We start from the raw sequence: 25,272 nt of genomic DNA, 5'->3' as shown, positions 1-25,272 counted from the left end.
AGATACCCTTAGTGGCACAAGTGCAGTTGGCTACTTGGGTTTTTAGGGTTTTAGTTGCTTTTCAGGAACTCTTTTGCCAGAGCTCTTTAGTGTGAAGAAAATAAAGGATTTAAGAGTCAGACTTTCTTAATAAGGACTAGATTAATCATAATTATCTTACAACTCAGAGATCTCAGGGAATGACATTCTGCACACAAGTGTTGTGTGTTTGGTTTGATTGCCAAACTCAAACTGAGGTCTGAGTAGGTTTTTTCGTCTACTTTTAAGCCGAAATTCCTCACAGGTCATCCTTAAAACATCCTGCTACTGGCATCAGAGGATCTCCTGCAATTTTCCAAAAGATAACTTGAGTTTTGCACATAATAGTGCTAACCTGAGAAGGAAACAAAGTTTGTGACTGATAGCTAGAGATGAGTGAACAGCTCTTTTAATTATTCTTCTCATTGGTTTAGAAACCTGACCTCTAGAGCTGTAGAGCAGCATAGAGGGGAGGGTGAAGAACAGAGTCTTTATTGCTCAAGAATTGAAAGAGAAATCCACCTTCTCTGTCATCAGGTATTTGCAAAGAAACTCCTTTTCCACAAGCAGAGTTCCTGTATTTTGGTCTAAGAAACTGAAGCTCATAAACATGCAATATGGAGCAAATATCTGGTTGCTAGCTACTGCTGCCCAAACCAAACGGAGAGCATGCTGTTGCATGGGGCTTTGATAGGGCTTTACTGTGGACATAGCTGATGAGAGAGCATCTTCTGCCTTTGGCCTGGTGAATGAGTAGGCATGGGTTTCTGAGAAGCCCTTGGGCTGCTTTCTGGATCTACTCCTGAAAACAATGCGTTACAAATAGCTTTCAGTTGCTGTACTGAGCATCATCTGGGCAATGCTGAGCAACTCCCACTGTCACTGACATTAAAAGGACTGAGGGGCATTCACCATCTCCAAAGGATCAAGCTCTTTGAGTGTTTGGATCAAGTTCAGCAAGCTTAATGCTCATAAAGGAGCACCGTTCCAATCAATAGGACTCTGACATGAGTTAGATAAGGAGGAATTAATCCTCTGTGGTTCACTTTCTTTATCTACAACAATGGATAATGGCTGTATCTCCTTGGTCCCTCATGTCTAAGAGTGCTTTGAGATCCTTATCCTAAATGCATAGAGTGCAATGCCAGGAGTAACCATTAGATTATCTCCTATGACCTTTTTTATATCACACACAATTACATTACCCATGTAATGCAGCTCAATAGCACTGGGATAAAATATAATTCACATTGGGCTAAAGCTTATTTTCCAAAAAAGCATCAAGTCTTGAAGATGTTAAGGGGCAGAGAAGCCACTGTCTCCTCTGGTTGCTTGGCTCCAGTGGTTAATCACTGTCACAGCTGAATTTGTCTTAATCTTCCAACTGGTGGCTTTCTTTGTGCCTTTTTTCGGTAGGCTAAAGACTTCTTTGGCACCAAGCATTTTCTAATGGTGAAGTACTCTCATACTGTAATCCCATCGCCTTTTCAGCCATCTTTTGAGAGACGAATCATGCTCCCTCACTGCATGGCCTCCCCCCCCCCTCCCCCCCTTCTATTTCTTAGGCCACTCTACCCAAAGAAAAAGCCAAATGGTTATGATGTTTCTCTTTACCTGGTCCAGCCGTCCAACATTGGTTTTAAAATATGGGCAGCCAAAGGGTAGGTAGTGTTCCAGTCTGTATCACCAGCCTGTGTACAACAATAAGATCATCTCCCCACTTTGATACTTGTCTGCTTTTGCAGTCTAAGGCTGCTGTTTGCTCTAGGATTGCTCTGGGGGTTCATGCTGAATTACTTGTCTGCTTCTAGCTTTTTGCTCCTTCAGGGTTACAACTTTCCAGGAAATGGGATGTCCTCTTGGGGTTCTTGTATAGCTTTTTTTTTTGTTTAAAGTCCAAGCATATTCCCGCTGGGATATTTGCACATGCAGTTGTTTTTCTTCAAGATACAAAGCATTATAACATGTTTCAAATCATCATCAGATATCACTGTGCAAGCACTTTGGTTTGTGTTTTCCACATACAGCAGATGTTTGTAAAAGGATAAGGTCAAAAATGATTTGGGAAAAAAAAATGCTACTATCTTTACTAGCACAATGTATTCTCCATATCTAGGGTTGGAAAGTGCAGAGAAAACTTACTTTTTTTTTTTTCTTTCTCTCTAGAACAAGAAATAAGCTTACTGAATCACATAGTGTCTCTCAGGATTGCAACTTAACTTAATATGTAGACAGCTGTCTGATAGCATACAGAATATATATAACCTGCATATCAGGACACTGATAAATTGAATCAATATTCCTAATCTGAATAAATGGTATGAATCTTTCTTTTCCTTGAAAATCTGGCTGTACAATCCCTTGTTCATGCACTCCAAGTCAGAAGAGGGAAAGGTACAAGATTTCTCAGTGCCATAAGTAAAATACAGTGGTTGAAAACCAAAGTGAAGCTGTGTAAGACAGTAGGCTGGAAAATCAACAAGGGCTAGAAATGGAAAGTAAGATTAAAGGTAACACTTAGCCACAAGACTATCCTTAGCAGCTTTAGAATAACATGCAGTTAAATAAACACACACACACACACACACGTGCAAAGCTTACTTTGTGAAGTGCCTTGCTCTCACTTTTAACAGCAGATGATTGCTATTTACTGTAGGGTAGCGAACCACAGGAAGCTGGACTTTTTTAGCCCTCTTGCCCTGGAAAAGCACTGTCTGAAGGCAACTCAATATAAACCTCCTTCCTTCCTTCCCAACCCCAGCTCCCCACCCCCTGCAGCTGTGGCTGTTTTTCCTGGCTGTCCATCTGAGCATCTGCAATTCAGAGAACTGAGGATCATTCCCAGCTATGGCGTGTTTTCTGTTGGCGATGCTGAGTCTTTGCATTTTGTACAAAAGCCAGGGAGAGCGGTGATGCAAACCTGCCTGACCTGGGCTGCCAGAAGTACAAGAACTTTGATTTGCAATGGGAACCTCCCTGCCCTCAGCCCCTTGGTAGAAGAAAATGAATGATCAAGCAATTTGCAACCTCAGAAAGTTCAGGATATCATGAATACCTTCAGCCAGTTTCTGACTGCACAAGTGGTAGTTGCCTGATGAGATGAGTTATGTTATTTCAGTGCTGCAGAGCAGAATTACCAATAGGTTTTGACCCTTGCTATAACTATGTTTTATGTGAAGGGAGACATAAATCTTGTGTATGGGCATCTTCTGCATGTGGGAACATGGACGATGAGGTGCTGAGATCAGTAGTGCAGGCCCAGATCCCTTTTATCCTGAAGAGAATGACTTTGGAATTAATTTGAAAGTGAAGGAAACAAAAGACGTGACTGAAGAAGAGCTGCTTTGCTAGAGCAGCCATTCAAACATGTACTTTATATTTGGCTGGGGAAACGTGATTGCAGACTGTATATTCAAGGTGGCTTAAGCTATGCTTGTTCACTTTGCTTGTCCTGGTGATTTTTGGTTATGATGTTCTGCTTTGCATTTGCGGCAGGCTAGTGATATAAGTCAGTAGCAGCAATAAGTTGTTAAATTGTGGTTGCTGTTAATAATGATCCTGTGCTCTTTCAGAGGGTTGTAAATCAGCTTAGATTGTGGTCTTTTTTTAACCTCTTCAGCTAGATAGCTATTCCATCTCTAGCACTGTAACGTTAACTGGGAGCTAACAAATGAACTATTGTTTCAAGGGGTTTTTGTTAATATTGTTGGAGTGCTGTGTGTTTCCTAGTCTGGTCAAAGCAATTTGTTCCTAAAAATTCTTATTTAAAGATGAAGCGAAAAGATGCTGATCAAAGCTGGATAAAATTTCTTTTGCAATCAGTGAATCTGGTGAAGGATATATTTTTTTGGTCTATGGAAACTGTCTATGGATTCAAGTTGAATTCAGTTAATCTTTGGAGTCCTAAAATGGAAGATTACTTTAGGCAGTTGGAGCTTTTCATTTTGAAACAAGAAAACTGAGTTAAAAGAAAAAAAAGGGAGCTGCAAGAAGAACAATCGCAATGTCCTCCTTAGTGCTGAGTGAGCTGCTTTAGTCAAAACACTTGTAACCCTGATCTCCCTAACTCGGCCAGTCTTTATTCCAGCCACTGGACTTTAAAAAAAAAAACCAAAACCTATTAGACTGAACTTCTCAGTGGATTTGCATGAATACACACAATCCACTAGTGAGGGGTGAGAGCAGGTGTTTGGAAAGGCAGAGTAGGGAACTAAACAGCAGGTCTGTGGGTATCTCATCAGGCTAAACATTAACTGATCTGGGGTGGTCTTTCTCTTCCTATCCTTTGGAAGACCTCATAAGTTTTGCTTTCATTCTGGTGTCCAAACAGAAGACATCTGAAGCCATTAAAATTTTTCCAGGTGGAAAGACAGTCTTCCCAGCCAGCTATAGTTAAGAGTTGAATTTTGGCAGAGGGGCTGGCTTTGCTCTCTGTAGTCACTGGCTGGCGTTTTCCTCAGTGTAGATGAGACCCTGAAATGCCACATTTCATGTCAAGAGATGGAGCACTGTTCAGAGAGTGCCTCTCCGTGCTGGTGAGAACGCAGGATAGCCCTGAAGCAGGTCCGTTCAACTTGCAGAGGTCCTTGGAGAGCAGAAACTCTGACCTGCAGCCCTTCAAAACTCTATGCTGCAGAGCTCGGTATGCACCGACCCATGCAGTTAAATATGTTCAGTGCAGGAGGGGGGCTGTTGCAGCCTGCTACTATGGCCAGGCTACTCACAGTACCTGACATTGCTAATTTAAAAATAGCTTGATGTGTCTCCATTGATTTCCACCACAGTAGTGACTTTCTTTCCATGGACACAGCGACCTGTAGATAAGCTAATTGATTACCCATATTTTTGATTAGTATGCATCACTTCTTGCCTTTTCTTGCTCTTCTTCTTTAAGAAGAATGTAAATATTCAAGGACATGTAAAACCCATATATATTTGTGAGTTGAATAAGAAGAGAATTTCCAAACCTTGGATTTGGATTTTATATTAGCTAATGCAGAAATCGTGTGGAACTGACCAGTGCTCCAGGTTTGAGCTTCTAAATGTACATGGAAGCTTGAGGCTAATACTGAGGAACCTCTATAGCTTAAAAAACAGTCCCTCATGGATCACATCCCCTATTTCAGTGTTTGTGGGATTCAGCCATCTTATTAAGGTTTTCATGTTTGATCACTGGATTTTTCCATCATCAGAACCAAGAATTTTTTCATAAATTAGTTCTGAGCAAATGGGCAGTGTCTATCTCACCTCATTCTTTGCAATAGTGCAGGGAGTGTTACAGCTTCATTCTGTTCCACAATGAAGGGGTTTGATGGGAAAATGCCAGGTCTGATTTTAACAGGATTTTATGCAGGTGTATTCCTAGAGTTGATTTTATTTTATTGGCTCTCATCCTCTGTATCTCTCCTGAGCTTTAGCTGGACTTTAGCCACTGAATTTTATTAGCTTCAAAAATTCATAGCTGTGCAGCTCACTGGCAAGGAACAGAAGTTATTGCAATGGCTTTAATAGGAGTGTATTTTTTCATCCTTAGTTTTATGTAGGCTTCATTTATAGTTTCGTTTAAAATGCCATTTTTAAAACATGAACAGGTCTGATTATTCTGCTAAGAACTGGGCACACTGGAGATATGTGTCAATGATTGGTATTATATTGTGTTTAACACGCTGAGAAATATTAACAATTTGAGGATTTGAAACCAAAGCTACTGGGAATCCTGTCCAGCAGTATTTTTAGGGAATGATCTCACTACATTTCTCAAAGATCCAAGCAAATGAGGTTTGTTTGGTTTTTTTTAAGCAGAAAAGTGATGGGAGGGAGAGAACAAGTGGCATTTGTTCATCGCTATGGTATTCTTTGACTAATAAACTGTTTGATGTCAGCAGTATGGTCCCCTGAGTGTTCCCATGAGCACAGGTGGGGAACATCTCAGAGGTGCGGCATGGCAGGTTCTTCAAGGTGCTAGGGAAATCCTGGGAAACAAGTGTCTTTAAATCCTCCCTCCAGCAGCGAGCTCCTAATACTGAGTGGAGCTGAGCAAACCCAGACCATTCTCAGCGACAGAATCTAGTGGTACCACCCAGCTGGACTTTTGCATCCTGTGAGAGGGGACATTGGAGAGAAGCCTCTGGCGAGCTGCTGGAAAGGGCACGGCTGGAGACTGAGCAGCTGCTGCCTGTTTGCAGGAGGGTGCTGCTCTTAGATGACAGCACCACCACCTCTTTAGCACTCCACATCACTCCAGCCAGTACTGGCAAAGAAGAATAATGTTGCATTGACGCCTGATTAAGCTCCGTGTGGAAGTGGTTTGGTTTTGCCATTGCTGGTGTTATGAAGTCCCAGTGGCCCTCTGCTGACTGTGGCAGGCCACTGGGACTCCTGGGTTGCACTTTGTTCTCCCTTTCGAGGCATGCTTCTTAGCTCAGGCACAGCACCCCACAGGGCCAATCTCCACTGTGCCTTTGCTCATCTGAAACCCAGAGCACTGGGAAGTATGGTAAAGAGAATGCATTCTTTAATTTTTCGAGGCTTTTTAGCTCTGGCAGATCATACAGTGGGAGGGACTTGGGATGGTTCCAGCAAAGCCACTGTCTCCAGTGGTCCCAGTAACAATAAAACAGTGCTGTGCAAGACCTGTTTGGATCTTATAAAGGTTGTGTGTGTTTGACAGACAACAGGGCAGTTCTCTGCTGCTTGCTTTCAGCAGCAGCAGAGCTGACAAAAGCGAATACCAGCGGTCTTGCTCCTTGGATGCTGTCACCTTTTTCATTAGACCCTGATTTCACAACATATCAGCACCAGGAGCTGAGCCACTTGAAAAGAATTCCTGATTCCCTGTCCTGTGCACTGGTTCCCACCCTCACCCCACAATTCCCTGTCCCCTCAGTTTGCTGAGGGTGGCTGTTTGTGAGGATGAATAATAAACAGTATCTGTCAACTGGCTTTAAAACAGTCCTCTTAAAAATAAATAAATAAAAATTCCTTCTCTGCTGGGGATTGAAAAAAGTGCAATTATGTCTGTGTTTCTGCCTAAGAAAATACATGTGAAATCTCATTCTTAAGCAAACGCTATGATTAAAGCAAATGCTGAGACAGGCAAACAGTTCCTACATTTTCTGATGTATTGGAAAAAAGTCTTTTTTTTTTTTTTTTTTCAGCATTGCTTGAGAAATCCATCAGCAAAAGACGAGACAGTGAAGCTGTACAGAAGGCCAAGATCCTTTATGCATCCTGCATGAATGAGAGTAAGTGGCCTGATTTGAGGGGGACGTATATGTGTTACTTGTGTTTATAAAGGCAGGCTTTTTTGCTCTCTGCTGAGCTCTGTGAAGCTTTGTGCAGAAATCAAAGGTTTTGCTGATTTAGATTCAACTGAATGCAGAGGGTCTTCTACACATTTCTGAAGTTGGCTATCGAGACTGAGGTACACCAAGGCACAAGAAGTCAGTTTTACAGAGACCTCTGCTTGTCAGGGAACTGTGAAGGGATACTTATCTGTGCAAAAGGATGCCAAAACCATGCCCTGGGAGTGTGAGGGTAGTGCCTGGTAAATCAGAGGAGACCTCTGATGAAATTTTCATACTGACATTTTCAAGACCCTGTTGCTCAGCACCTACAACCTTTCTTTAAATACATTTAATCAAAACACTTCCACAGGGCTGGGCATAGACAGCCGTGGCCTCTTTAGCTTCGTGTTATCTGGATGTCAAGCAAGTTTGGATAATGAGCCCTATAGCCACGTTTGTGGAGTGCTTTTCCTGAGCTTGTAAACGTTGCTGTAAAATGAGGTACACTAGGTTGGGACACATCACTACCTTGAAAGATGAGCTGAGAGGGAGTGGACTTTGTCCTTCAAAGTGCACTTTGTCCTTTTGACTCTTTCAGGCTTTATTTCCTGAGCAGTTTTCTTCCAGCACAGCCTGAGCCTGATTCTCAGCAATTGAGACAGCCTGCCCCACAGCCTCGGTGCCGAGATGCTGATCCCTCGAGCTTTGATTATGTACAATAACCCCCCCTCAGAACCAGTGAAGTTTCTATGCTAGTTCCTAAGTGAGGAATGTTTTTTTTAATGACCTTAATTCCAGCCCTTTGCCTTTTCTGAAAGGAACTGATTTGCCTCTCTTATCCTTGACTCAGATAAACTGGGTTGGACTCCTGTGATTCTATGCTCACAGGCAGAGCAGAGGCTCTGGGTTTCAGCTATTGTGTTTTGTCTTGCCTAGGGATCGATCAACGCCAATAAATCTTTGTGTCTCATGTGGCTGCTGCTGGATTTGAATTGTCTGGAATGTAATTGTTGTCACACTTTGACATTTCAGATAAAATTGAAAAAGCTGACGTGAAACCCCTGTTAAGTATACTGAGGCATTCACCTTTCCGCTGGCCTGTGCTGGAATCCAACATTGGACCTGAAGGGCTGTGGTCAGAAAGGAAGTTTAGCTTAGTCCAAACCTTGGCAACCCTTCGTGGTCAATACAGTAACTCTGTCTTCATCCGTTTATATGTGGCTGCTGATGATAAAATCTCCAATCGGTATATCCTGAAGGTAAAATACAGCATATCTAATAGGTTACTTTGCATGGTATTTTGTGGTCTCATGTTTTAAAAAACATATTTAAATGCCAAGTGTTTACACTTGATTATTGTTGCTATTATCTACTGACTTACAGATGTACATAGGTGCCAATTTATGGGAGTGTAGAAGCCACTAGGAACAGCAAGTTATTGAAAAATATTTCTGTGCAGGATATTTTCCCTTTTCAAATGGCAAAAAAAGGTAAAATATGTTCCCAGTGGACCAATGTCCAGGGTCTGTGTGCATGAAATATATATATCCAGTCCTGGGGGTGTTCTGAGTACTGCTTATGACTCTTCAGTTGCATGAAGGATGTTTTTTGTCTGTGAAGATGAAGAATGGTACATCAGTAGCAGATATTTTGAACTTAAGCTATTTTTCTTGAGGTGGAAACACATTTTTTTTGTGCTTATACAGCACCTTACAACACAGATGTATTCCAAACACTTCTAAACTTGAAATACAGAATTTACCTTTTTACTGAAATGCTATTGCTTTTGGACCTAAAGCATTACTGGTTTGTTACCAGTGCATGGCATTACACAACAGTTTAGATTAGTGAGAAAAAGACCCAAGAAATGTTGCCTCACTGTAGTCTGACAAAACTCCAGAGAGAATTGTAACTATTACTGTGAGACGTCACCGTGGCAAGAGTGAGTGCCTGGGCCAAATGCATTGTTGTTGTTGTTTAAGGAGTAGAGATGAGCAGCCAGAGTAGACCAGCTCTCCAGTGCTACAAGAAAACAGTTTATGAAGGCAAGAGAGAAGGGACAAAGAAGGAAGTTATGATGCCGTTCATCACAGCAAAATAGGATCTATGATCCTTACGTTGCTAGCACCTTGGCTAGCTGTAGGTACATAGCCAAGAATACATTGTATTTGGGGATCAAACAACAGTTAACTGTGGTGGTACTGGAGTGGATGTTGATTCTGAGTCACTTCTTTAAAATGTCTTTTGACTGAGGCATTTAACTGGTATAAAACTGAAGGGTAACTTTTCCCCATCTCTAGGACATTTTCCTGAATAGTTAAGTCAATAGCAGATCAACAGTTCGCTGTATTAAAGATGTCATTCTGCTAAGATGTTGTTCAGATCCTGTCAGGCTTACTTTGGCTGGAGATTTGTTTAAAAGAACTGAAACAGTAGAGTCAGGAGAGAAATTTAGGTATCTCCTGTCATAATATTTCAGTCCAAGTCACCTGTCAGCGAAGGCCTGGGCAGTTATATCCTTATTGCTGGTCTCTTGGAAATGAATTATACCTAGCAGTATCTTCACCCAGTATGCTTAGTGGCACCTAAGAATTAGGTATCTAAATAAGTGAAGCACTACATGCTATGAATAACATATTATTCTGTAGGGTATTCTGTTGTTGTTAATTTGATTAAGAACTTGATCTGCAGAATGCATCAGCCAGTATTCTACTTTGTCTGTGTTTTAACAAATTCCCAGGGGTGCAGATATACCACAGAGTATTTCAATCTGCTTGTGAAAACAGCTTTATTGCAAAATTCTTTCTGTTCAGCATTGCAAAATCATGAATGGATCAGAAAAAAGTAGAAACTCCAAATAAAACTTTGTTCAGCATTCAACATGATCTTTTTTTCTTGAGGGCTGAAGAAGTTGGATAACTTTTTTGTTTATTTCTCATATTTTTGCCTTCTTGGTTTCAATGCGTTGTCAAATCTAACTCTTAAGCCAGGAAAATTTGGATGAACCTTTCATGCAACAGTCACATAATTGAAATAGACCAAATAATCTGAAGTTAACTATTACCAGGACACACACATGCAAAGCATAAGAGTATGTTCTTTATGCTTCAATATGCTGAAAAAAAGAAGGTGATACTGTTGGTTTTTGTTTTTTTTTTTTTTTTTTAAAGAATCAGAGTTGCTGATCAGTAGTTGCAGCTACTCTGTTTTTAGTGGATGATTTGTTTTATTTGTTTATGGTATATTTTAAAGGTTGAGAACATCAGCCAGTAGAGGAAAAGATAACATTTATGCATTCATTTTAGATTCTAAGTGGTATTTATTTAGGTCATTTTTATAAATGTAGAAAATGTGAAATATAAATGGTGTAGGATTTAGATTAAAAAAGACTTATGTGAAATCGTATGAATAAATACAGTCTCTCTTCACTAGACTTATCTTTCAAAAACAAATACAGCATCAAAATAACAATTTTAGAACATCAGAACTGTTGTTTCTGCTCCAATCAGTCTCTTATTCAGAGTTTGGAAGCTGGCTGGATTATGTTTTCAGCTTCGGCTTCCATACTCTAACCTAACCTCATTATGTTGAAGTGTTTTGGGAAATCTCAGTTTCCAGTAGTAATTTTAAGGTATATGCTGCACTGTGAGTTTTGCCTGGTTAGGAACTCGAAACAATATGCAAATACTCCCATGTAGTCATTTCACTCAAAAGACTAAGTGCAGATCTCGATGAACTTTCAGGACTGGTTTAGAAATTACCTTGAGTACCTTATTCCAATATTAGGGTGACTGTAGACCAACAAATTTGATCCATGTTTAAATCAAAATGATAAGTGAAAGTCAAAGATCCACCTGGAACTACCAGACATCTTTAGCTAATGTACTGGAGGCATAACAATTTCCCATGCGTGCATGCAATCATTTCTGTGGCTGGTACTCAGCTGTTTCAGTACCTCTGTTCAAAAAGCCAAGTACAGCACTCAGTGAAGCTCAAAAGTGTAACCTCAATTTCAGTCAAAGAAGAGTAACGATGCTTTCTGGATACACAGCAGCTAACGTGCTCCAGCACCTAGTGGGCCTTTGGTCCATGTACAAGATTAGTGTTTGTCTCAAGCTGACTCTTGTGCCCCAGAATATGTATAGGATGAACGGTCATCAGCACCAGCTGTTTGATCCTGTAGACCCAGTACTATTGCATTACCTACTCACTAATGGAGCCATAAACACATAAATCCCATAGGTGATTCTTTGCTGTAGTAGGTGGCTCAGATATTGCAGGGAGCATCTGAGGCTCCCCAGATCACAGTAGTGTGATTTAGGTAATGTCTGTCAGTACAGTATAGCATTTTTCTGTTGTTTTGAAATCCTGTGGAACTCAGGCTGGTGCAGTGTGTTATGCGTTAGATACTTACGCACACCTATCATAATTGCGAGAAAAACATGGACTCTTCCAAGGTTGCTTATAGGGCTACCTTTGAATTCTGATGAATTTACCTATTAAATGCTGCTTCTTGTTATTTTTAACAGCTTGACCAAGCAAGCCTCTCTCTTGCATCTCGAGAGGATTACCTGGAAAACACCACAGAAGCCAAATCTGTAAGTATTATTAACTGGAAATCAGAGTAACCATTTTTCCCCTCAGTTTTTTTTTCATTGTTGCTTTTGTTTTGTTGAGCTCCAAACTGAGAAAGGGTTCTGGTTTGTTTGGATTTGGGTTTTCCAGGATATCTTCTATCGGAAAACACCATCACTACAAGCACCACTACCACACTCTTGCAAAGTTTCTCAAATGAAGATTTTCGTAAGATTTAGGATGACCCCTGCTTTTCTTCCCCCTTGGAAGGAGCATCTGGAGTTCATCTTGTCTAACCCCTCTGCTCAAGCAGGTTGACCTCTGGAGTATACTACTAGTGACTGGCTTCCAACTGGACTTTGCACTGGTGATCACCACCCTCTGGACGTGGTCACTCAGCTCATTTTCAATCCCCCTCACTGTGCACTTCTCTAACCTGTACTTTTTCGCTTGGTGAACAACCACAACTGCTTTCCCCTCATCCACCAAGATTTTAATGTAATTGTAGAAGGTTATCAGGCTGGTTAAGTATGAAATCCCCTTCGTAAATCCATGCTCACTGCTCCTGATCACCTTGTTCTTCATGTGTTTGGAAATAATTTCCGGGAGGATTTTCTCCATCGCCTTCCCAGGGACTGATATGAGGCTGACCAGCTTGTAGTTCCCTGGATCTTCCGTCTTGCATTCCTTGAAGATAGGGGCGATACTTGGTCTCTTCCAGCCTTTTGGAACCTCTCCCAATAGCTATGACCTTCCAGATATTATCCAGAGTGGACTTGCAATGGTATAAGCCAACTCCCTCAGCACTCATGAGTGAAACCTATCAGACTCCCTGGATTTACTTACATCCACGTTGTTCCCTAATCTGGTCCTCTTCCACTGAGGCCCTTCTTGCTCCAGCCTTCCCCTCTGGTCTCAGGGGCCTGGGATTCCTGAAAGCCAGTCTTACCAGTAAATACTGGAGCAAAGGTGGCATTGAGTGTCTTGGCCTTTTCAGTGTCATTTGTCACCCTGCTCCATTTAGCAGCAGATCCATGTTCTCCCTAGTCTTCCTTTTGCTGTTGTGTACTTGTAGACTCTTCTTGTTCATTTTCACATCCTTGCCAGATTAAACTTCAGGTTGGCCTTGGCTTTCCTAACCATACCCCTGCAAGATTTGTCAGCAGCTCTATACTCCTGGGCCATCTGCCTGTTCTTCCACCTTTTATAGATTTCCTTCTTATGTTTGAGTTTAGTTAAGAGCTCCTTGTACACCCATGAAGGCCTCCTACCACCTTCGCTTGATTTTCTACTTGACAGAATGGACCTTTCTTGAGTTTGGAGGAGCTCAGGTAGAGCTTCATGCATTCACACTGGTCTCTCACATAAAGGACAACTCCTCCTCCTCACCTTCCCAGCCTGTCCTTCCTAAAAATCCTGTATCCATCCACTGCAGCACGCCAGTTGTGCAAGTTATCCCACTATGCTTCCATGATCCCAGTGAGGTCATAGCCCTGTAACTCCACACAGACTTCTGACTCCTCCTGTTTGGTCCCCATGCTGTGTGCATTAGTGTAAAAGCATTTCCAATGGACAGTCATGCTGATTCTTCAGCTTTCCTTATAAGGCTGTCCTGCAGGCACTTCTTTCTTTACATATGTCATGGTTTAACCCCAGTTGGCAACTAAGCACCACATGGCCACTTGCTCCCCCTCCCTCTCCCCAGTGGGATGGGGGAGAGAATCGGGAAAAAAAAAAGTAAAACCTGCAGGTTAAGATAAAGACAGTTTAATAGGACAGCAGAGGAAGAAAAAAGTAATAATGATAAAAGAATACACAAAGAAAGTGATGCACAATGCAATTGCTCACCACCCACTGACCGATGCCCAGCCCATCCCTGAGCAGCGATTGCTGCCCCCAGCCAACTCCCCCGAGTTTATATACTGAGCATGGCATCATACGGTGTGGAATAGCCCTTTGGCCAGTCTGGGTCAGCTGTCCTGGCTGTGCCCCCTCCCAGCTTCTAGTGCACCTGGCAGGGCATGGGAAGCTGAAAAGTCCTTGACTAGTGTAAGCACTACTTAGCAACAACTAAAACAGTGTGTTATCAACACTATTCTCATGCTAAATCCAAAACACAGCACTATACTAGCTACTAGGAAGAAAATTAACCCTATCCCAGCCGGAAACAGGAAAACATACCTACCCTCAAAGGGGTTCCATTTCAGCTCAGTTTTGTTGATTATGTCCCCTCTTTTCCCATCAGCCTGGGTCCTTGGCTTGCTTACCCTATCTGCACCTGCCTTAGTTGTTTTTTGAGGAATCACTCCCTCCCCCATTGTTTCTAGTTTAAAGTTCTCCTTACCACATTGGCCAGCCTGTTGGCGAAGATATTCCTGCCCTGTTTAGTCAAATGGATCCTGTCTCTTCCAAGCAGCTGTGAACTCTCAAAGAGGGTCCCATGATCATTGAAACCAAATCTCTGCTGCTGATGCCAGCTGCCCAACCAGATGTTAACCCGCAAGATCCGTCATGTCCTCCTCAGGCTCTTGCCCCTCGCCAGCAGAATCAAGGAGAACACCACCTGGGCCCCATGCCCTTGACCTCTGTCCCCATAGCCCTGTAGTCATACTTGATACCTCCCAGGTTACCCCTGGCAATAGCATTGGTGCCCACCAGGAAGAGCAGCAGGGAATTGTAGTCAGAGGGCTGGATAAACCTTGGTAGCTTCTTCACAACATCCTGAATGCGAGACCCTGAGCAAACAGCAAACCTCCCTAGGTGACAAATAAGGTTGGCAGATGGGGGTCTCCATCCCCTACAGCAGTGAGTCTCTTACACTGTCGCTTGCTTCTTTCTTCTGGTGGTCCTGCGGGGCTCAGGCTCAGCCACAGCACTCCAACTGATAGCGCTCCTGCGTCCTCATCAGCCACAGGAGCGCTGGACTTCCAGCCTTCATTGTGATGGGAGTTTCCACTTTCCAGCTTCATAGGCACAGGCTCCTCCTGCTCTTCTGTTGCAGCTGAAGGTCCAGGCCTTTGAAGCTGCAGGGTCTTGGGGGAGGTCTGGTTCATCTTTCTCATCTCCTCTGAGGCTGTGTGATCTGCTGTCCTCTCACAGCTCTTTCACTCGGCAGCACAACTCCTCAGCAGCTGCACACCTCCTGCATGCTAGAAGACCACGTGCCCCAGCCTTAGCGAGAGGCCTCAGGCACTCCCTGCAGCCTGAGACTGGCAGAGCTGCATCCTTCCTTGTGAAGCACCATCTGGGTCCAAATATCCAATAGCAAAGAGACAGTTACACCAGCGGTCCCTAGGGATCATGTCCTGCGGTGTGTAACCACCATATCTGAGGAGGGGTACGCCAGACAAAGTTTGGTGGCCTTTTCTTTGTGAACTGCTGCATCTGTTGGCAGCCTCTGGGAGCTGTGCTCTGGGCCTGGCTCTCATGTAGGCCTCTCTCTGGCACGGCCTTGAAGGGTGCTCAGCCTTCCCTGATCAAGAGTCAGCCAGAAGAAAGGCTGTGGGCGCCCTTTGATCAAGCACAGCTGCCAGAGTTAGCAGCTGCTGGAGCTACCCTCACCTTAGCTTTTACCTGACCTGGTGGCAGCAGGAGCCCTCACGTCCCTTGGGGGACACACAGGAGTTCCCAGATCGTGGACAAAGTGTCCAGAAGCTCAAGAACATATCAATGAAGTGGAGCCCAGAAGCTGCTGTGTCTGCAGGCTGCCTCGGTGAGCTGCCCTCCGGGCCTGCCTCTTGGGCTTAATTAGGCCAGAAGGCTGAGCACATTTCAAGAGCCACTGCAGGTTATTATCATCAAGTTAACCTGAATTCAATGAAGGGAACAGAGTTCCTCAATAGATTTCAAGCATTCATTTCCTCTTCCCCTGACCCTGCTTTATCATTTCTCTGCTGTAGCTTAGTTTCTTGCTGCTTTTCTATGGACAGCAGTTGTGAACCAATGATGTTTATCAAAGGCTTTAATGTATCAATATTTACAACGGCAGCACCATTTCCCCCCCTCGCTTGATGAAGGCCTGTGGGCAGTATCCAGCACATGCAGCCCAAAGCTCAAAGAAAACAAACGCTTGGGTTACCATAGGGGACAAGTTATTGCTACTGATTAAGTTTTTACAGTTTTGCTTCCCTTTGGAGTTCCCTGAGAGGTTAGTAAGTTTTTTAGCCACATCTATCAGACTAGATGATGCCATTGGGTTTGCTTTTGTTGGACTGTGGGCTGGCAGGAGTTGATAAGGAGCAATCTGATCCCTCCAAAATCTCTGAAAGATTATGCTGGGGGGGAGGTAGCACAGAAATCACTACAGTATCATTACATACAGTGTATTTTGCTAACATTTGCGTATACACACTGCGACTAAAATGTGCTTTATGAGGACAGCCTGGGGAGAGCAGAGCACTGTAGCAGTTACGTGTGTTGCAGTGCTGAGGCAGAAATAGAGGAGAGCGCTCAGTGGAGCATCCCTTTATCTCTCTATCTTCTCAGCCACTAAGCTTGCACTTGTATATTTCAGTCCTACACTGATTACTATATGAGTTGGCATAAAATATTGGTGTACGCTCATACACGTTGTCTAATTCCATTGTAAGAGCTGTAAGTGTTGTCTGTTGTCAGTCTAATCCAGAAGCGTCATTTGCATTTCCTGTGACTTATACTCTGCGAACCACATTAGGTATCCCTTTCTGTCATGCACAATACGTTTACAGTGTTATTTCTCCCTTTTTCCTTGATGACAGCAGGCATTCAAGGTAAGGAAAGCACAACTTTGGTTGCTAGGGCATGAAAGTACAAAATATTATACTCCTTCCTATAGCTGGACATTTCTGGTCTACTGCTACAGAGCAAATCCAGTGGTCATTTCATTCTTTCTGTTTCTTTACAGTACCGAGATGCCTTTTTGCAGTTCATGGTTGATACAGCAGTGCTTCTGGGTGCAAATGCTTCACGAGCTGAATCTGATATGAAGTCAGTTCTAAGACTGGAAGTTAAAATAGCTGAGGTTGGTAATCTAATGCGGGACTGAAGCTAGCTTTTACAAAAAAATATGCAGTCCTTTTTCAAAATGGAAAGCCATTACATCAACAGCCCTTAGCAACAGCGGTTTTCAGAAGTAGAAGGAAAGGAGCAGAACCTGATGAAGAAAAGATGAACAATATTCCTCCCTTAGTTAATTGTTAAACTGATTATTTTATTCTCAGGGGAGAAAAACCTTAACCAAATACTCTTGGTCCTTTAAACTGTTAATATGTCAACAGGCTTGCTAGAGATAAGCCGGGGGGTGGCATGCCAATGTTTGAGGGATGGTGTACTAGTGAAGTCCTTCGGTCTGCCGTCTCAGCGGAGGTAGGGGATGGAGATCCATGTGGCAGCAAAGATGCAAGGGTTATGGATGTGTTAGAAACCACGGAAGCTCCTGAGAACAGTCATGTAGGAATTAGGTCTTGTCCCCCCAAAAACGTGATGGGATCAATAGCCCAACTGAAGTGCATCTACACCAATGCACTGGAAGCCATTGTGCGTCTGGAAAACTAGGATATAGTTGCCATCATGGAAACATGGTGGGGTCACTCACAGAACTGGAGTGCTGCAGTGGATGGCTATAAACTCTTCAGAAGGGATAGGCAAGGAAGGAGAGGCAGTGGGGTAGCCCTGTATGTTAGGGAGTGTTTTCGTTGTCTAGAGCTTGATGACGGTGACGATAGGGTTGAGTGCTTATGGGTAAGAATCAGGGGGAAGGCCAACAAGGCAGATATCATGGTGAGAGTCTGTTATAGACCATCCAACCAGGATGAAGAGGCAAATGAAATATTCTAGAAGCAGCTGGGACAAGTCTCACAATCGCTAGCCCTTGTTCTCGTGGGGGACTTCAACTTACCAGATGTCTGTTGGAAATGCAATATAGCAGAGATGAAACAGTCCAGGAGGTTCCTGGCATGTGTGGAAGATACCTTCCTGACACAGCTGGTGAGGGAGCCAACTAGGGAAGGTGCCTCGCTGGACCTGTTGTTCGTGAACAGAGAAGGACTTGTGGGTGATGTGACAGCTGGAGGCCCTCTTGGGCATAGCAATCACGAAATGAGAAGAGTTTTTGATTCTTGGGGAAGTAAGGAGGGGGATTAGCAGAACTGCCACCTTGGGCTTCCGGAGGGCAGACTTTGGCCTGTTTAGGAGCCTGGTTGACAGTGTCCCTTGGGAGGCAGTCCTGAAGAAGTTGGGCAGAATTTGAGTCCCTGCTGTGCAGCTATGTTGTGAATATATTGCTATGTAATCAATCATCAGACTGGGCTAATTCTCTGAGGAACAGTCTAAAAGCAGTGCAAGACTGAGGTGGGATATTTGCACTTGGTAGTGAGAGGGCAGTGGTTACAGTAGCACCACAGTTAGTTCCTGAGCTGCTTTCATGGGGCACACTGGGAGAGGGGATGAGAAACTCCGAGTTTTAATTTAGGGGACCAACAGAATTTACTAAAGCTAAGCAGATTTAAATCTGGTGCTCAGTTCAGACTGATTTACTTGGCAACATTTTTGCCCCTTTGTGGAGTTTAATTTATGCATTAGGACTATTGCAGGGTGAAGGAGCATTTCTGCTTCCCTGTCTCCTTGTTTCAGTATGGCTACTGCAGGAATTCTGCTCCTGGGAGCTGCAAGTCCACTATCGTTCCCACTTCTAAAGCTAGAGGGAAGAGTTAGCCTCCAATGTTGGGAAACTAGCAAAAGTTACAGCTACAAACTTGACACTAATTTGCAGAACTGCCAGCTGAGCTGAGTATTTCTTCATATCACCAAAGAAAGAAGTTATCCCCTGTGAAATGCTGGGTCTCCTGTTAACAGAGAAGTCTGTTGCACAGGACAGGTGATGCAGCAGATGACTTTTCACTGGGTTCTGCTGTTGCAGTCCACAGGAGGAAAGGCAGTGATACTTCTTAATGGTGTGTGTATGCAGAACTGAGGGCCATCCACAATAGTAGTAAATCAGTGTTTCCATCTCTCTCCTGAAAGAGATGAAATTTTGTCAAACCTCTAAATAAAGCCCAATATTCAGCTTCAATTACCTAGTGTGGATGAACTAATGAGCAGATACTTCATTGTGACCCAGTAAACTTGAAAACCAGAAAATGTTTCTTCTGTTTGTTGGTGATGTGACAAGAAGATGCATCGCTACCTCTGGTCACTCTAATGCTTTACTTAACAAATGTCTTACAGAGCTTTAATCCACAAAGTATACAGGTGAAGTTGCCATATACGATGACATGGATCATGTAACAGCCTTCAGGATCAGTAATGCATACCATTATGCAACAAGCCATACTTGCTCATGGTTACCTAATTTCCCTTTAGTATGAACAATCCTCCTAAAATATATCCAGATATTAGGCATTAGTCCAGGGATATGGATTGTTGCATAATCCCTAACAAGCACAATGGTTTATATAAACATCTTATTGTGATTTCAAAGCAGATAGTCTTTTTTGTTACTTAGGCTTTTATTGTATCCTGTGTTCCTCTGCGTTCTTTTTAAGTGAACGTATATAGTGGAAAACTTGAGTGCTCAGGAAGAGACAGCAAGAGTAAAGGGAGAATACTTTGGATATAGGAAGGAGTGGCATGCTTCAAGAGAGTTTTTTGTGTACTAGGAAGATTTCAATTATGTTTGAATTACTGGAGGAAGAGAGAAAGTTTTTAGAGGAAGGGAGCAAGTGGGTTCAAGAAGAGTTTAAAGATTTGTCAGATAAATGAAATTTTCAGACAGGGAGAAGAAAGTAATTTTTTTTCCTGTGTGGCTTGAGCAATAATAAAACTGCAGACACTAGAGAATTTTGGTTGGAGAACTGCCAGCTGTCTGGTTAGTCTGGCATCAATCTCTGTCCTCTTTGAACTGCACAGTGTACAGCCTGTTGTATAGGATTTACCTTACAGTGGGGCTGGAATTGCCGTTGGGAATTCTTGTTTCACTTGAACACTGTGAAAATTTTGAGCCATATCTTGTACTTGGTTTGTTTTTCTATTATGAACTATACTGCCATCTTGGAATCTGAATGTCCCTTGTCAGTTATAAAAGGACTTGCTTTATATTTAGGATTTCTTTTGCTATGTCTATGGACCTTGACACTACAGAGGATCCCGAGGTCTGGCTCCTCTGGTCACCCAGATGAGAGGCCTGGTTGGAGAATGCTTTAATTCATGTCTGGCCTATATACCCAGGTTTTCTGCTATGGAAATCAAGATGGCGGGATAAAATGAGGAGAAACTTGTGTGTATCTGGCTCTTCCCTCAGATGGAGTCAGGCCATAGCAAGAACATGTTCAAATCCAAGAGATGAGATGTGCTTCCAGCATACCTATCTCAGATTTGACCTTTTAAACCATATAGTTTGGAGCTGGCTTTTGCCTGACATAACGGGATGAATAAGTATTAATGGTCTAGGTGTGCTTTTCTCTCTTATGAATCAACATGCATTTCCTTAGTATAATCAGAGCTAAAATTGGTCTAATATGTTCAGAGAAGACATGCAGCTCATTAAATTCCCCAATAATGAGTTAAACTGACAATGAACTGTGTTCCGTTTCTCCTAGTTAAATGCCATCCTCAGAAAGGGAAGTTAATGCCAGGAATGCTTGGAAAACAGGTGGTGAGATATTTCTGCACTGGGATTATGATGGACAGTAATGATGTAAGAGTAGGTCCCTGCAAGATAATCCTTGTTTTGATGTTTGCTTGTTTGTTTTTTTTTTTCCCCCAGATCATGATTCCATATGAAAATCGAACAAGTGAGGTGATGTACAATAAAATGAACATATCAGAGCTTAGTGCCATGATTCCACAGGTTTGTTGGGGATAATTGCAAAATTATTTTTTTAACATCTGACCTGTATAATTAAAATTGCCTTTAGCGTGCAGAGCAGCATGTTAAAGGAATAACATTAGGAATGTGTGTACTCAATTACAATACATGTTCTTTTAAATACAGTTATGATTTTACTGAGGTTTGAAAACATGTGTAATGAAAAAGTGCAATAGTTTTTTGCATTTTTAATAAGTAAAGCTTTAAAACTATTAGTCTCAAAGGTGCAACTTAGTTAATAAATCATCTCGCTTCATAATCTGCTTTAACCAGCCTTCTCTTTGTCATTGCAGTTTGACTGGCTGGGGTACATCAAGAAGGTGATTGACACCAGACTCTATCCTGAGCTCAAAGATATAGGTCCTTCAGAAAATGTGATTGTCCGTGTTCCCCAGTACTTCAAAGATTTATTCAGGATACTAGAAAATGAAAGGAAAAAGTAAGGATCTTATGATGGTTTCACCCACACTTCTGAGGGGACATCAAATGCTGGGCTTTTCCTGTTTTTTTTTCAGGTGCTTCAGATGTTTTTGGAATCAAATCTCTAGGCAAAAGGTCTGTTTGGTTTTGTCTGAATGAGGATATAGATATTAACTTGTGTGTAGCAGGAGAATTTGAAGTTTCAACACCTTTCTTCTTTTACAGAAAACACAGGTTGCAGTAATGCTGCTCTTTCCAGCTGGATTCAGCATCTCTTACTTGTATAGGGTCTTGTATCTTGTGAAATCATTTACACCTGTAGAACATAGTTGTAAAATGCAGGTGGCTCAGATTAAATGTAGTAGATGTGCTTTGCACAGGGAAGCAAGACAGCTTTGAACAGTGTGATGAAGAAGCGTACGTGAAGATGACATCCATTTTGAAACATCAGTATTGATGACGTCTAAGTGATTTCTGTGATAATTTGCTCTCTGCTGAGGTGTGGTGCTGAACTTTAAAAAAAAAAAAAAATTGTTAGGTTGCTGTCTCCAAAAAAACATTCTTTGCTGATTGTACAGTATGACAACTAAATTTACATTTCAGAAAAAAAGACTAATTCAGAACCATTATTCTTATATTGTTGTTCTATGTCTCCAGTGGCAGAATGCTTACATTAATTCCTAGTACCTGTAAAAATAACACACAGATCAAACAATAAGTAAAATAATAATGATTGATCTGCCTACAGATCATCAAACTTCCTTTCTTTATTCAAACAAATATCATTAGTGTGCCACCAATCTTAATCTACTGAAGAAAGTCTTCTAAATAGTTTGGGCTGTCCATGCTTTGTATCTCAAGGTTAGTTACGTCAGTAGGGATAAAATGGTAATTTAGAGGATGCACATGTAGCAAGACAACAGAGAATTAGTTATTCCCTGTGTACAAATACACTTACACACAAATATATTCTGTAACTACAGAGTAAATACCTGGAGACTTTTTCCATTGGGGTCTTATTCAGGGAAAATCTGAGTATTCAAGAGAAGTTAAGCCAGTCTGTGTGTCATGGCAGAGGGAGGCTGGAGTAATGACCAGAACGAATGGAAACGCCCATCTTCAGCAAAGCTTGAGACCTGCTTCCTGACTCCCACAGGTCGGGGGGGTGGGCAAAAGCAGTGTCTGATTACCAGTATATTCACGCTGCATATCTTATAGCTGATAATGGTTTAGGCATTTTCTGCTCAGTCTTACCCTAAGAAATTTGCATCATACAATGTTAGAAATGGCAAATAGTGCTAAACTCAACCCAAGCAGACTTCAAATTCTTGTACGTAAAATCCATCCAAACAGTTACTGCATGACAACAAAGATCATGTTTATCTATTAGATGATAATGTTCATTACTTAAAACGTCACAGTCTGCTCCAGAAGTAACCTTGTTATCTGACCTGAGAAAATTAGATCATCTTAATGGGAACTCCTAACAATGAGGTCTTAAAATTTACCTGTAGAGTGAACTCTGAAAGCCTTAACAAGGATATTTTCTTTTAGGTAATCTCATTTGTCATTCTCCATATGATATTTTAAAGGTTAAGTTAATGCAAACAACATGAATTTGGTTTGTTACAGTAAATATCTAGGCCAATCAAATTCCTAGAAAAGCATTCCAAAATTATAGATTTCCTTCAGTGATTAGAACACAAATTAACTTATCGTTTCAGGAGATGCAGTATCATTAGGAGAAGCAGGTACTTTCACCAAGTTCATATTCTTTCCATTTACAAACCTTCTATCCCTAAATTATACTTTTATTCCAATGCCTTGGGTGTCCCCTTCCCAGATGAGCATGGGTACTATTCAAAACAGCACAAAAAGATGGTTCATGCCCCAGTGATCTGGCAAAGTACTCTGTGAAGTTTATTCCAGGTGGAGGGAAGAATGGAGTGAAAATTAAGTCTGGCTGCAGAAGCAGTTCTCGGTGATGGAGGTGACAGGTCATATGGACTCACAATCATCATATTAAAAACTGCTCCCTTGGAGAACCCGCTGAACAATCTTGAACTGTGAAATCATTCACATGGCAATGTTACTAGAAAATAGCACATTGGCAGGGTGTAGCGTGAATTTAGCAGAATAAGGCTGTTATTTACTTGACAACCCTGCTGCATATAATCAAGTTACTGTGTGGAGCTTGAAATATGTGCAGTGGTGTGGTTTGGAGGTGTGTCTGAAATTCCCAAGCCAGGGCACTGCTGTGAGTCTAGCCCAGGAGCATGGCGCTCTGTAGCAAGCTGCCCAAGAAACTGAGTAACTAGCCTGCAAGAGTTTCCATTAGCCCTGGGCTAGCTAGCCTAAGTCATGTCAGGTGTTCAGTGCTGAAGTCAGCCACAGCCTCTTCGTAAGAAGTCTTCAGGGATTCCTTCAGTTTTTTAGTGTACCGACTAATTTTTAATGGAGTTTATATCTATTACAGGAAGAAGAGGTGTCTGTTGAAAACATAGATGTAGCTGTGGTAGAAATGAGATAATGGCAGAGCTCCACTACAGCTGTGCCATGTGAGGGGGGAGATGGGGCTGTGCTGGCACCAGTTAGGAGCCCCTTATATCCCTTCCCTGTTACCTCTGTGATGGTGCTTTATGTGTGAGCCATAACTAGGATACGGTAAATTGTGTCCTTGTTGGAGATGTTTGCAGCTGTTGAAGGAAGCAGCTTTATCATTCTCACAGATGTCAGAATGAATATCTGTTTTCCTTTGCGTTACCTTACCCCATCTTTGCAGTACGGGACAATTAATAGAGAAGTACTCTGTAATTCCTGCAGCATAAAAGGAATTTTCTTTAGAAAGGGATGGGAGCACTAGATCTCCTTTCTGATCTCAGCCTGCCTCTGAAAAATTAGAGAGAGAAGCTACAATAATTTGACTTGAACTAGTGCCTCTAGCAATAGAGGCAAAAGTTTTTCAGTACTTATAATTTGATTCATGACAATTCTGAATACAGTTTTCAAACAGATCTCAAAATTTGTCAAAGGGATCTTTTTCTTAAAATGTCAATTAATTTGTCCATCTATCTCATATTAAATCTATCCTCTTTAATTGGCACTGTTTCTGTTGATTAAAATATTACAAACTCACAGAATTTTACATGAGCAACCTACTTTGCTCCCAGACAGGGTAGAGAGTTCTTTAGTACACATTCATAAGCACCGGTATAATTTTAACTGTCCCAGCAAAAAAGCTCTCTACCACTTCCTTTGGGAGTGCGTGTCACAATAACGGTCATATTGGTTAAGAGCGAACCTACGCTTCTTTCTGTAACAGTCATTTTGAAGTTAAAATAAGGGACTATGTACTGTACTCTTCTGAAAGGTTACAACAACAAATGCCCTGGTCTCATCAAAAGAGCAGAGAGGATTTGTATGTTTTATTTGTGTGTTGGATTTTGCTCCATGTGAAGAGGTTAACTTCTCTGAGCCTCAGTGAACTTATTTGTGAAACTGGGGTGAAAATCACCCCAAGATATGCACTGGAGGCATTTCTTAACCAAAAAGTGTCAGTTTTTAAACCAAATGGAGATGACCAATTGATTTTAAATTTGTATAGTTAGCCAAAAAGGTAAAATGTTCATCCCCAAAATAAGTAAACAAATTCAGATAAAATATGATTTTGTTTTGTTTTGAAAAACAAAGAACACCGCCCCTCAAGCAAACAACAACAAAACCCCTCAACCTTTCCCCCCATTGCCCTCCTCTCCCCCCAGCAAATAAACATACCTCTGGGCTTTGAAGCGAAACCTTCCTGTTTTATGCACGTATGCATCAGTGGATTCTAGTGTGATTACAATCAGGAACTATTAAAGCTCATCAGGCAGCTTGGCTTTAGGACATGTCAGCCTTCTTTTCCTTCCCAAATTAAAACAAACCTCAATTAATTGTGGGATGTTTCCTGAAACTGACAGCTGCCTTCATTACTTATGCCTGATAGAAAAGTTTTTATGTTCCCATTGATATTAGTGTCTTTGAATAAGTCACCTTTTTGAGACTCATCCTTTACAAATTTCAATCTTTCAGTCACTACCAATTTGACAGAGGTTTCCCAACTCAGACGTAAGGACAAACACCACTGGATGA

General features: G+C 42.0%; 1 protein-coding gene across 1 annotated transcript in view; it reads left to right on the top strand.

Moving 5' to 3' along the window:
* PHEX (phosphate regulating endopeptidase X-linked) overlaps positions 1 to 25,272 on the top strand; it is a 114,171-nt gene that overhangs the window by 15,655 nt on the left and 73,244 nt on the right. The window contains exons 4-9 of the mRNA XM_009476238.2: positions 7,176 to 7,262; positions 8,337 to 8,563; positions 11,834 to 11,902; positions 16,762 to 16,878; positions 20,620 to 20,703; positions 21,015 to 21,160. Of these exons, the coding sequence (XP_009474513.1) occupies positions 7,176 to 7,262; positions 8,337 to 8,563; positions 11,834 to 11,902; positions 16,762 to 16,878; positions 20,620 to 20,703; positions 21,015 to 21,160 (730 nt within the window). The remainder of the gene's footprint in view (positions 1 to 7,175; positions 7,263 to 8,336; positions 8,564 to 11,833; positions 11,903 to 16,761; positions 16,879 to 20,619; positions 20,704 to 21,014; positions 21,161 to 25,272) is intronic.

This window comes from Nipponia nippon, unplaced genomic scaffold, assembly GCF_047370975.1.
Source record: "Nipponia nippon isolate SJK-2023a ecotype South Korea unplaced genomic scaffold, ASM4737097v1 scaffold_2, whole genome shotgun sequence".
NCBI lineage: Eukaryota > Metazoa > Chordata > Aves > Pelecaniformes > Threskiornithidae > Nipponia > Nipponia nippon.
This window is presented reverse-complemented; position numbering and strand designations above follow the sequence as displayed.